Here is a 13,984-nt window from a genome sequence, read left to right as displayed (position 1 = left end):
TTACCCTAGTATCTGAGCGCCTCACAATCTTTAATATGTTCAGCGTCACAAACACCCAACTTGGTTTTTGTTTAAACTTCAGTGAAAAGTGTCATCAGAACTGTGAAAATGGTTCTGGCAGGGTGCCATCACCACAATATCTGTGCACCTCAAACATTAACAGTTCTTTTCAGAACTCCCCTGTGAGTAGGGAAGAATTATTAATAATTCTCATTTTGCAAATGGGGAAACCGAGGCACAGAGCTGAACTGGCTTACCCAAGGTCACACAGGGAGTCTGTGGCAGAGCCAGGAATAATACCCAGATCTCCTGACTCCCAGTCTAGTGCCTTAACCACAAGACCATTCTTCCCTTTCCTTGGCATTTAACTGTATATGGTAATTCTTCAGTAATAGAAGTTCTATGTAATCATGGCTATGGTGTGATGTCTGTATGCTGACATGCAGTTACAGATTCAAAGCCAAAGGTATTTGACTGACGTTGTGCTGTCTTGCGCAGCTTTAACTGGCTTTTATTCCCCCTTCCTCCCCCCCCCCCCCCCCCGTTCAGGATTGCAGACATGTCTTTTGCACTGCATGCTATAATTATACTGGGTGTTACCTTCTGTTGAGTTAAATATTTCTGTGCCCTTAAACCTCAGCAACATAACTGGTTACTGAGATGCTCACCAGACAGTGGTAGAATACCTCCTGGGCTACTGCATGGAACCGATGGTCTGTTTTCATAAGATTGCAGGGACTTGAAGCAAATGTATTCTTGGGGAATTGTGATAATTTTTCTCCTTCCGTAAGTGTGAGGCAGGTGCGCTACTGTGGGTTTCTATATTATCATATACTTTAAAATACAGCTCTTCAACTGGGGAATCTCAAAGTACTTTGGAGACCGAATCAATTGAGCCTCGCAACATCGCTGTGAAGTACTGTAGGAAGAGTTTTTTATAACCTTTTTCTGACCATGAGATTCTTGCATTAATCGTAGTCTGTTTTACACAAGTGGCATTTATCAAAGAAACCATTACATCTTCAGACAAACAGGCTTCTACTTAGCTTGAGCTCCAGCTCTGTCTCACCTGATTTCCAGGGATCCCACCCTGTCTGAAACAGCAGAGACCTCTAGTGACTGAATAACATACGGCAAGTAAACATATAATTACAACTATCTCAAAAGGCACCTTCAGCTTTCTTGTGTGTGATTTAAAAGAAAAAAACATTCTTTTCGGTCGAGATCCTTGGGCAAAACTCCTATCAGCCTCAGTGTGGGCAAGATCAGGGCTTATAAGGATTGAAGGATAGACCCAGCCCAGTTGTAAGGTATACCATCAGCTGGGATCAGTGTTCTGGGACAGCATGTTACCATGCAACTTGTGAAAAGGCTGCATTTATTCCACTGTTAATAGTTACTTAATCTGTAGCTTTCTGGAAGGGACAATTTCCTCCGCCTTATGGGAAAGCATGGACACAGTGTACTTGGATGATGCAATGGTATTTGGTTTAACATATTTTTTACAGCTCTTATGAAAGCTGATGTTCACGCTGGGATTTGGGGCCCCAGGTTCTTATCCAAATCGGCTCACTGGACCAAATCCTCCGCTGGTGTAAATTGCTGAAGCTTCATTGACTTCAGTGAAGCAGCACCAGTTCATTGTCTCTTAGTACTGAGTATATCTGAGGAATGTGTTTTTCATTTCATTCTGACTCTCCTTGTGTCTGTCTGCAGCATGCAGGCCAAATCCTGCCTTGATTGGCACAGGAGGGGCCGCTCCCGATGCACCCACTGCCACAGGAATCCTGGCTGCCAGGCCAGGATTCCACAGGCAGGCCCATGCACTGTCTGACTGACATTCTTTGCCGTCCTTCTGGGGAAGGCAGCCATGCCGCCAGGGCTGTCCTGGGGCCGCCAGGACCAAGCTGAATCTTCAGTTAAAGATGATGTCATGCGATGAAACTTCCAGGAATACATCCAAACCAAAATTGGCAACCCTACTTCTGGGCAACTGCAACGTGCTCATGCACACGCTGCTGTGGGTGACTAGCAGGCTAGCCGGCTGGGGGAATAGACGCTGGTCCCAACCCTCCGACTCCACCCTCTTGGGGACGTGGTGTGAGGGTTGATCTGTGAGCCACCAGGCCTGTTCCTGTATGTTATAACAGCATCCTGTCTCCCAACTGTTTGTGCCTAGGGTGGTCTGTGCCTATGCCCTCTTTGCTCCCAAACCCATGCACCAGAACAGCAGAGAATAAGATTCTAGCACATCTTCTACTCTACTGTGTTCCCCATCCCTTTGCATGAACTAGGACTATGGAAGGGGAGACCCACATGTGTGCATCGTGAACCGTAGCCATTTCTTGGGACCAGCCCTTTCCTGAGGCATGAAAATATACATTTAAGGGGACTTCTCTCCTCCCTTTCTCTCCCACCATCTCCCTCTTGGAGTAAGTGTAACCGCACAGGGTCTCCTTAAGCCTGGCCGTCCTGGACAGCTGCCTGCTATAGACTGTCCATCTGGAATGGTACCGTTTTTTAGAGGAACTGTAGTGGGACATCAGAGAGAAGCCCTGTTGCAGCGGTTCTGTTATTAGGGGGTCATTCGGCTAGTGGTCTGTATTTTCAGAAGTGACCAGTGATTCCATGTGCCTCAGCTTTTGTGTATGTTGTATGAAAATCAGGTCCCGTTAAGGTTCTCATGTTGGTCATTTCTGGAAGTCTGGGCCCGTGCAGTCAAGTTTATTAGCAAGTTGGTAAACAGCATGGCTATAACAAGGCCAAAAGTTTGAATTCTAAATAATTGCTACTTGTGGCAGTTTCGTTCATAAAGAGTGACGTTGCACCTGGGTTTTTGTATTACAGCAGCAGTTGGTCAGGCTGAAAGGCGGGGCCAAGATTGGAGAAGGCAGAGTGGAAGTGCTGAAGAATGGGGGATGGGGAACTGTTTGCGACGATCAATGGAACCTGATTTCAGCCAGTGTGGTCTGCCGAGAGCTGGGTTTCGGGAGCGCCCAGGAGGCTATAACAGGCGCAAGGCTCGGGCAAGGTAATGATGAGAACGTATCGGACCGTCAGCTTTGACTGCCATCAGAGAACTCCCAAGGGAAGTGAAATTAGATGAACAGGAAAGAGAAATTCAGCTAAGTCTTTTGAACTTCAGTAATGTTATGGGCCAGATCCTGAGACCCACAATTCCCATTGAAATCATTAGTATGGGGTTGTTGGAAGTCACTGAGTTGCAGGAAGAGCTGGTCAGAAACTGGAATTTTCATTCTGCAGGAAATAATAATAAAAAAATGTTTTAAATTCCTTCTGAACCAGAACAAAAAGCTGAAACTTCCCACAGAATGAAAATTCATTAAAAAAAAAAAAAAGAAAAGAAAAAAAAGATTTGGTCAAATAATTGTATTTTGATAAGGTAGAAACATTGTGATGGGATATTAGATGGGGTGGGATCCGAGTTACCCAGGAAAGAATTTTCTGTAGTATCTGGCTACATACATAATCTTGCCCGTATGCTCAGGGTTTAGCTGATGGCCATATTTGGGGTCGGGAAGGAATTTTCCTCCAGGGCAGATTGGAAGAGGCCCTGGAGGTTTTTCGCCTTCCTCTGTAGCATGGGGCACGGGTCACTTGCTGGAGGATTCTCTGCTCCTTGAAGTCTTTAAACTACGATTTGAGGACTTCAATAGCACAGATATAGGTGTGAGGTTTTTTGCAGGAGTGGTGGGTAGAAATTCTGTGGCCTGCGTTGTGCAGGAGGTCAGACTAGATGATCATAACGGTCCCTTCTGACCTAAATATCTATGAAAAACAAATTTTTCTTTTGACTTTTTGAACTTTTAATATAATATATACATATTTGTCATATATCTACATATGTCAAATTATTTCATACCATATAAATTGTATTTGTTACCGTTATATAGTATGTATTATAGTTAAGATTTTGATATAATATAATAGCCAAAAGGAAATTTTCTTATTGAAATGAAATGAGAAAAATCAGCATCTATACATTCCCGTAAAATGTTTTGATTTGACAAAACTGACTTTTTGCTGGAAAACCATTCCATGACAAACTTTTCTACCAGCGCTTGTTCCAAGGGCTCAGGAGTCCAGCTGGTTGAATTGGGGAGCGGAATTGCAACTTTTCCCACGTCGCTATTTCAGTGGTAGCTGACATTTTGACTCTTAAAAGTCGTGTTTCAGAAATGTCATTCAGAGTGTCTTTGGATTTGGCCAAGGGTATGGAACAAAATGGTTGAGGACAGACCTTTTGTTGGCTTCGTAGATTCATAAATATTTAGAGATCTGCACAAACATCAAATCCACCCTTACGAGCACAAGTTTGTTCTCTGAGACCCTAGCCACACCACTTTTGAAATAACAGTGGCTACAACTGTGTTCAAACGTGGAGGCGTTCTTTTCTTGCCTTCTCTGTCTCCTTTCCTTATCTGTTTCCTACTAACTTTAAAAAGACATAGGCATGGGAAGCAATTGAAGTTTGATAAGGCTTGCATGTGGGAGAGGTCAGCAGTGATGTATCTTTATATCCAGTTGTGTGAGAAATGAGCCAAATTGATCTGTATGGCCATGGCTGTTTTCATAGATTTAAAGGCCAGAAGGAACCACTATGATCAACTCATCTGACCTCCTACATCATGCACACCAGGGGATATGTCTCAGTAACTTCCTGCACCGGAGGAAAATTATTCTTCCCTGCTATTTAAGTGAGACTATTGAGCCCAATAACTTGTGGTTGAACTAGATAGAGCACATCATTTAGAAAGAGACCCAGTCTTCATTTAACGACTTCTAGTGAGGATGGATTTACCCATTCCCTTGGACAGCTGTTGCAGCCGTTACTTACTCTGGTTGTTAAGAGTTAAAGAATGAAAAATATCTCTTATAAACTCACAAGGATAAATATCCTGGTGCCATTCACTACTAGAGCTTGGCTCCAGCTGCAAAATATGGGTCTGGATCCTAGTTTCAAACACCTTAAAACTCAGATCTGGAGTCTTGGTTCAGTCTGTTGTAACCAGATATGCCAAACCTGCGAGAAAAAAGCAGAAATTGGGCTTGTTTTTGGCTTAATTGGCTTGCGAGTTGCTTGTTGCTTGTTTGGCTTGTAGCTTGTTGCATGTTGTAGCTTGTTGCTTCTTTTTTTTTTTTGGTCAGCTCCCAGCAAGGGGGGGCAAGCAGGGGCAAGGGTGGGGGAGAGAGAGAGTCAGTTGTGCACAGTGGGCCCACCACAGTCCCAGATTGCACGCTGGGGGATCTAGTCACATAGAGTGTTGGGGTTCTTAGGAATTGGCTTGTTTTGGCCTTGTTTTGAAATGGGGTTAGCCTGATTTCGGCTTATTGTGGAAGTCGGGGTGCTTATTTACCATGTGAAAATTGGCAACCCTATAGGAGCTATTTGTACAGTCTGGAACCAGATCTGGGTTTGGATTTCCTGCATGTGGGGATGATTGAGATCCCAGGCTTTAGTTACCTCAAAATCCAGAGAAGTATCTCCCAGGCCTGCCTTTATAGTCCCTAGCCCTTGCTCTCCTATGGCTAGCGTCAAATCTAAAGAAATCTACCAGCAAACAAAAGTCAAGCTGTGAAACCAAATGAATAATTGAAACTCCTCCAGACTTTTGGTTTGGTGAAGGAGAAGGAAAATTAATTACACGTATGAGAAATGGCCAGAATGTGAAAAGCTTGAAATGTGCCCTTACTGAACAAATTGCCAAGGAGCCGGGTGAAAGGACACAGAGTGTTGCTGATGTGTATTTGACTGTGGGTATAAGGAAGCATTATCTTCATGCATAAAATGCAGCATAGTAGGGGAGAATGTCCTACTCTGTCATACTACACTCACAGAACCTGGAAACTTTTAGCGGTGGCTGTTCATTCCCAGTGAAATTCTTTCCTTTTATTTTAAACACTGAGCACACTGCGTCCCCAGGCTCAATTTACCTTGGCCAAAATTTCTCTCTCGGATCAATAAATCTTGATAAGTCTCCTCTCCAGAAAGTCATCTCTGCTTATTGCAGGAGGATAAGAGCCTGATGTGACTGCATTTCATATGGTATAACGGGATAGCTCTTAATCCCATATGCCATACAGAGGTGTGACTCCAGCATGGGGAAACGACCCCGAGCTAGCTTAGGTCTAGCTAACTTGAGTAACAGCAATGAAGCCACAGCAGCATGGGCTGTGCAAACCCATCTGGAATCCTGGCTCTTTGCTCGGGCGACTGGCCCGTGCTGCAATTGTTACTCCAGCGAGCTAGATCAAAGCTCGCTCAGGTACGTCTACACATGCTGCAGTCACACCTCTGATTGCAGTGTAAACCTGCCCTGTGACATACGGGAGGTCAGACTAGATGATCTGGTGGTCCCTTCTGGCCTTAAACTCGATGAATTCTCAACCTCACTAAACAAGCCAAACGTAGACCCATTTTACAGATGGGGGAACTGGGAGACCGATTCAATAACTCTCCCAGGGTGTCTGTTGAAGAGCTGGGAATAGAACCCCAATCTCCTGAGTCCCAGGCCAGTGCCTTAATTACATGTCCATCAAACCGTTCTAACTCTGAGTGCTCCCCATCCCCAAAAGCCTAGGAGAAAACATGTATCTATAGTACCCAGAAAAGTATTGTATATAGTAGAATGGTATATGGGCGTCCAATCCTGTACCTCTTGCTCACACAAGTAGTTCCTTCAAACTTAATGGGACCGCTTGCATGAATCAGATTTATAGGATCACCTCCTATGCAGCTATACAAAGTCACTTCTTTACCCAGAAGAAATGTAGCCCTATTTTTCTGTTTTATCAGCAACTTTCAGCACAGACTGTCCTGCAACACGGAAACGTTCCAGTGCAAGGGGGTTGGTCTTTGACATGCAGAGACAGCAAAGAGACTTAACAGAGAAGGACAAAACTTGCAGGGGTGAGGTGAAACAAAGAGCTAGGTCCCTGTTCCTTTTCCCCGCCTCTTTTCTCTCTCTCCGATGATTGTTTTTCCTGTATGTATTTATTTATTTAAGATTTTTCTATGAGGACAGAAACTTAGGACCCAATCCATCCGGCAATCCTGGGCAAGGTCTAAACCATCCAGGTTCCCTGATATGTGTGAGAGAGGGCCAAATTATTGCGTCCGTGTCAAACCCATCTGGAATCCCACCCTCTCCAGAGGTCGAGCACAAGAAGGATTTTAATATGAGAGAGAAACCAGAACAGGCAGAGACACGTTCTCTTTGGCTTCCATTGTTAGTCTCCTTTTTGTGTAAAGCCTTCCATCGGCTTCTGCAGAAGCCGGGGCCGGACTATTGGCTTCTGTGAGAGCTGTAGGCAGGCTAGGAACGTAGGGTCACAGAATTTTCGGAGCTCAAGATAGAAATGCCTTTTGGATTATCTCGTCTGTATGGTGGTCTAGTGCTTTATGAAGTCTAGCTGATATAACATTAAGTGCATTCCCTTCCCTGGACCTCATACTAACTACACCCTGTGGGAAGGGGTTCGGAAGCGCAGCACGCACAAACGATGTCCTTATACCATCTGACGTATGTGAAACGTCTCATTCCAATAAAAATATTACAAGGGGAGGTGGGGGGGGGAGGGCTTGCAGTTTCCATTATAATTAGGATCTTACTGGAGAGCTCTGTTTTCTGTGTGTTCTGCTCAGTGCACATGTTAATTCCAGAGTCCCACCTGGAGGTATTGCAACATGCACCGAAAAGGGTTTTTCTGTTGGACAAAATGCGCGCGCGCACACCCCCCCCCCTTCGCTTCTTCCAATCTACAGTGTTGGTCAAAGGCTTCAGAAACCTTGGGGACATGGGAGTTGGCTTGAGTGGGGAGCAATGAATGGTGGGAAAAATTCAGTCAAATGGGGGATCTTACTGAGAGCTGTGTGAAATATTTGCATTAAGCCCCTCCAGTCCGAAACTCTCCACAGACTCCAGAATGGGTGCGATTGTTGGCAAGATCAAACTGTGCCACCTTCTTGAGCTATTTGACAGAGGGCAGAACACTTGTGTCAATTTCACCTTCTGCAGATGTGGATTACAAGGATTTTAATGAGATAAAGAAGTAACAACCGGCACAAACACATTTCCCCATTTACTTCCATTGTTGTTTTCCTTTTTAAACAAATATAATCCTCTGCCCTCTTGAAACAGCAAAATACAGAGTTATGAGCATCGGGGAAAAGAACTATCGGGATGTCAAGTCAGGTGATTTAATTGGGCCTTTCCATCTTTTGTCCCTGTGATTGCTCTGAGGAGAAGAGGAGCAGCGAATAGAAAAATGCTTCTGGATTCTGCTGCTGAACCCCTTTTTTCTGGTCTCTGTCATGACTCAGCAGAAGTCTGAACTGGTGGCAAGTCCTCCAGGTGGATGGGTGAACCACAGAGATTTATGCACATCTGAGCCAAAGGTGTTCCCACCTCTTCTTTCTGTCTAGCAGTTAAATTTAGTAGAAGGGTGGGTGTAGGAGCTTTCCAAGAAAGCGTCCCCACCACTGTTGGTAAACTAGTTACCCACCTCTGCGTTCCTTAGTCAGCCCTTTCCTTTGAGGGTCAGCTTAAAAGGAACAGCTATGGAGATGGGTAAGCTTATTCTTTAATGAGGCCCGAACAAGGATGGTCTTGTGGTTAAGGCATTGGCCCGTGACTCAGAAGATCTGTAGTTCCCAGCTTCCTGCCACAGACTCCCTGGGTGACCTTGGGCAAGTCCTTTAATTGCTCTGTTTCTCAATTCTCCAGCTGTAGGATGAGGATGATGGTCATGCCTTTGTCTGGTCCTTGAAGATTACAAATTCTTCAGGGCAGGGACTTCTTTTTACTGGTTATATGCAGAGCTTAATGGGGCCCTGATTTGAGTTGGGTCCTTTGGGTACTACTGTAATAAAACCAGCAACGGGGAATAAGAAATCAACTGTGGCGGTCGACAGTGGTGACACAAGCATCGCCATTCTCCCCCTGGTTTGCCCACTTGCTATTACGTGCTCACAGGACATCTTCAGTTTTTCCAAGGTCATGCTTACAAGTGGACCAGCCTGGTGCCTATTGCTGTGTGCTATAAGTATATTTTTAAAAAAGTGATGACTTTTGGAGTGCTTGCCATTTCCGACATCTGCTCCTCTTAACATCCACCTCAAAGGATAAGGGCTGACTAAAGAGGTGGGGGAAAGTAACTTATGTTTAGTAACAGTGGGTGGACTCCTTCCTCTTTCTTGGAAACCTCGTCTGTGGGTAATGCCTTCCCCCACCAGTGCCCTCCAGCTAAAGCTGACTTCTAGCCAGTAAAGAGCATCTGGAACACCTTTGGGTCAGATGTGCATAGCCGTCTGTGGGCTACACTGAAATGATTCATCTGTAGAACATGCCACCTGCCAGTTGTTTGGCTTCTGCTGAGTTGAGAGAGAGGATGACTCCATAGTAAAGTTCAGAAGATTTGTCTTTTCTCTCTCTCCTCATAGACAATCACAGGAATTAGAGATCTGTCAAGAGACCAAGTTGAGACCTAATATGTGGGGCAGATTATCCCACATCATCTTCTGCGGGGTTCTGACACCTGTTGGCAATGACTATCAGACAGGGGATACCGAACTGCAGGGATCTCAGGTCTGATCCAGTATGACAAGTCTTAGGAGTGGGAAAAGACCTACTGGATTATCTGATGCCTTCCACCAAGAGCAGGGGAAAGCCTCTATCCCTGACCAGCTATTGAACCCAGGTCCTGGATATGAGAGTAACCAACATGTAACCACTAGGGAGTATTGTGTGTTCATCCTTTTCTGCTGTCTCTTGCTCAAGAATGATGTGTCATTACTTGGTGCAAGATGCAGCTCTGTGCAGTCATTTGTCATGCTAGGAACCACACTGTTTCAAGTGTCATTGGATCAACTATTGATTACCTGTGGGTATTTTAGTATTCTCTGCAGGTCAAGTAGAAGAGAAATTTGAACATACACCTATCCTCAGGCCTAGACAATACAGTGACTCCTGCTATAAAATGCCTAGAGAGTTTTCAAATGATAACAATTGAAGACCACACCTTCTTACAATCCTTGTTAATGTCGGTGCTCTTGGAATCTTGGACTGCACACCTGTATTTGAGATTACTTGTTTGGCTGGGGTTTTATAAGGATCTGCATACTTTGTTTTCTTGCCCTGGCACATGTATATATGTCCCCATTTAAAATGTCAGGGCTTGATCGACTGCAGGTTCCTGTCCGATCAAACCAGCCAAAAAACTGGGTCATTTTGAAAATTTTCTCCAGCTGAAGTGTGTAAATTACAGATGAGTGGAAACTTGGCTTTTCCTTTATTTCTGGCACATTTGAAAATCTTAGACTGCTGGAAATAATTTCTTAACATTAAAAACAAGCAGCAAGATGACATTAGCAGAAATCAACTGAAGTCCTTTCGGGCTGGTGTGTTGAATGCTGGATTTCATTGTTGATCATCTGCAATAATATAAACTTTTGCTGATTTCAGCTTCCCTCTTCTTGGGGGGCTGGCAGGGAAATGACCACCCTGTATTTCTTTCTCTTAAAGGAATGGGTCCCATTCACCTAAATGAAATAGACTGTACAGGGTTTGAAAAATCCATCACAGACTGCAAGTTCAACACAGAGTCACTCAGTTGTAACCATGAAGAAGATGCTGCTGTAAGGTGCAACGTTCCAGCCATGGGTTTCCAGAATCAGGTGAGAAGTCAAATTATGTGGATGTAACAAGAATACAATGTGGTGTGTGTGTCTGTCTGTCTGTCTCTCTCTCTCTCTTCCCCCCACCCCCTCCTTATATGGCCTTCTTCACGATAGTACCCGAGTACCTATTATGATCTCAAAGTGTTTGTGGGAATAGTCACCCGAAGGAAGTGGTGGAAGCCCCATCAGTTGAGACATAAAACTAGGCCAGACAAAAAAAACTATGAAATGCACAGTTGGGCATAACCCTGTGTTGACAATGAGAAGGACACGGGGTAATGATTTCAAAAGTGCCTAAGTCCCATTTTCAATAGTGACTTAGGGCCAGATTTTAAAGGTATTTAGGCACCTAACGATGCATCTAGGTACAAAGTAGCCTATCCAGCTTTGCAACAGATTTAAGTCAAGCATAGCTAAAATTATTATTGCTTAAATATTAGCTCCATCACCCTTGACTTCTGCTAGCACAACACACATGACCCTCAGTTAAGCTGTTGATGGGAAAGGAGTTTTTAAAGACTCTAACCTGGGCTACCCACTGTCATTTAGTCTAGTGATTTGTGGAGGCGGGATAGATCTTTAATGTTCCAATCAGCGTGCACAGGATGTAATCCACCTTTTATGTCCCCTTATCTTTGTTCAAGGCCTACATCCTAAAACAACGGTCGTGTCAAACTAGGCTGGAGGCTAGGAGAGGAAATGTAGAATAAGTTTTGCTGAGAAATACTAACACATGGCATGGATGTCTCAAAGGAAAACAAAAAGCGTCCTGTGACTTTAACGAGCTGCCATGTGTCAGAGATTACGCGGTTAAGATTGAAGCCATTTCCTCAAGATGATAACTGTATTTAACGTTTCTGAAAGACAAAATACTGGAAGTACTTGTGACTTTGAAGCTGCAATCAAACAGCTTTCGGAAGAGGGACCAAATGGTTTTCCGGGGGCTGTGTTTTTTTCCAGTCCCGAAAAATATCCTGGGGAAATAACTGGTTCTGGCAATTGTGCTTTCTAAAGAAAATCCTGCAACGCACGTGCTGTGTCTCGGAGTGAGCCTTGTGTGTCTCATTCTGGCATTGCACCTGCTCAGGAGGAACGTTCTGCTGCTTTGTGTCGGTGTCAAATGAGCCAAGGGTGAAATTCACCTCTCAGCAATGGGCCCAGCGCAAGGTTTGTGGGCCACTTAAGTCCCACTTTAACCTTCGAAATAGGGCTTAAGTGGTGCCTGTGTTGGCTCTCTGCGTAGTGGGGCATCTCACCCCCCATGTGAGCAAGTGAGATTTTTCTCAAGGAAGACCAAAAGGGAGCTAGAGCAGCGAACAGTCACACTGATTTCACAGGGCAGACATCCAGGGTTGAGGTTTTGCATCTGGGTCGACCTTGCGCTAACTACCTTTAAGCTCCATCAGGATATGAGGATGTTCCATACTGAAAGGAAGGATGGTTGATTGGCTAATGTCCTTAATTAGGGTTGCATTCTCAGCTGTAATACAACTGTCCTGGGTGACCCTGCACAGGTCACCTAGAGCCAGATTTTTAAAGCAGCCTCTAATTTTGTGTGTTTCTGGGTTTTTTTGATTGCCCAACTTTATACACCTGGGGCCTGATTTCCCTTGATGGAAGCTGCTGGTGCTCGGTACCGCTAAAAATCAGAGGCTGTGTCTAAAGCTGAGCAGCCAAAGACTGAGGGACATAGGGATCATTTCCGATACATGGGCATACATACCATCTCCCTGTCTTCGTTTCCCCATCTATAAAAGGAGGATAAGAACACACCTCTCCCTCAGGGGGAGGCACTCAGATACCATGGTGATGGGCAGCACAGAAATGCCTCAGGCATAAACCACCAGTTGCATTTACAATCAAAGTGCTGTCACACACGGGTTGTGTTCCCCTTCCTTCTCCCACTGCACAACAGTGACACTGTTGTGTGGGTTTGTCCTGGGACCCCCAACTCTCATTAGAAGTTAAGATATGTGTGTGGGACTAGGTTACTTCTGCTTACTAATCCAGTGTGCTGTGGATTATTTTCTGTTCTACAAAGGAAAAAGCCAAGACTGGGAGGGTATGAATCGGGGCTTGGTCCATCTGGAAGTAGCATGTGGGCTCTTGCAGAGGTTCATACTAACCACTGGTACTCTGCCACAGCCCTTCAAACACTGACTCGGGATCTCTCTTGCCAGTAAGAACAAAGATCGTGTCAGAATCATTTGGCTAAACTCTTGTTCCATGAATTTTGACATCTGTATTATGTTAGACCAGAGAGCAAAATATGTTTTGAGCAGCAGAACAATAATTCCCCAAATGCTGTGCTTCCTAACTTCTGCTGGGCTGCCCCTTGGTGATATTAAAGTCCTACGCTTAATGCCATTGAGTATTCCCTGTGGGTGAAACTCATCCCTGTGCAGAGTCTGCACAAAGCCCATGCTGTACTCAAGCCCTATCCTGAAGATTTCATCAGCATAGAAGTGGTGCATAGGTTTTGGGCATGTCCTTTATTTCTTATTTGTATGATAGCAGTGCCTATTATATTGTGCTAGCCACGAGAGAATCACATAGGAAGAGACTGTTTCTGCCCTGAAGAGCTTACTGTCTAAATGGACGAGAGAATGGGTGGGAAGGGAAACGCAAATAATAATAAGGTCATGGAAAGATGTGCGAAGATTTGCCAAGCTGAGTTTATTAATGGTTCCATATTGATACGTTAGAGGGCCTGCTAGGGTTTAGAAGACAGGGAGGGGTCTGGTGTTCTGCGTTGTATTCTCAGCAGTGCTTCTGACTTGCAGTGTGACCTTGGCCAATCGCTTCCGTTCTCCATGCCTCAGTTTCTCCATCTCTAAAAAGGGGATAATGAGACTGCCTTCCACCTTTTCAGAAAGGGCTTTGAGATCCAGGCCTGCAAAATGCTCTAAAAGTGCAAGGAGCTGTCTTATTTATAATTATTTTGTGACCTCTCTGCTCAGTGCTTAATAAATATTAATAATTCCAGCATGTCCTGCAGTTTGTGTAGGCCCCTGCTTAGCATGATGAGACCTTATTTATTATTTCCATTATAGCAGTGCCTAAAGTCCCCAGGCTTAGTCCCCATTGTGCTAGGTGCTGTATAAACACCTAGTGAGAGACAGGCTCTGCTAAGAGGCGCTTACTATCCCATCTAATACCACAAGACAGTAGTAACTGTTAACTTGAGTTTGAAAGGGATAGAAAGCTTCCTGTTTCAGGGCTAGAACTGACCTTAGAGAAAACTTTCCCTGGGGAGCCTGTTACCCTAAAACTGTCTACTACCCA

General features: G+C 44.6%; 1 protein-coding gene across 3 annotated transcripts in view; it reads left to right on the top strand.

Annotated features, from left to right (window-relative positions):
* The window catches only part of LOXL2 (lysyl oxidase like 2), a 92,531-nt gene that overhangs the window by 58,348 nt on the left and 20,199 nt on the right, over positions 1-13,984 (top strand). For all 3 annotated transcript variants that reach the window (XM_048829314.2, XM_048829312.2, XM_048829313.2), the window contains 2 exons: positions 2,848-3,031; positions 10,545-10,696. In XM_048829314.2, coding sequence (XP_048685271.1) covers positions 2,848-3,031; positions 10,545-10,696 — 336 coding nt within the window. The remainder of the gene's footprint in view (positions 1-2,847; positions 3,032-10,544; positions 10,697-13,984) is intronic.

This window comes from Caretta caretta, chromosome 26 (genome assembly GCF_965140235.1).
Source record: "Caretta caretta isolate rCarCar2 chromosome 26, rCarCar1.hap1, whole genome shotgun sequence".
NCBI lineage: Eukaryota > Metazoa > Chordata > Testudines > Cheloniidae > Caretta > Caretta caretta.
The sequence above is the reverse complement of the archived record's forward strand: the minus strand, read 5'-3'. Positions and strand labels throughout refer to the sequence as shown.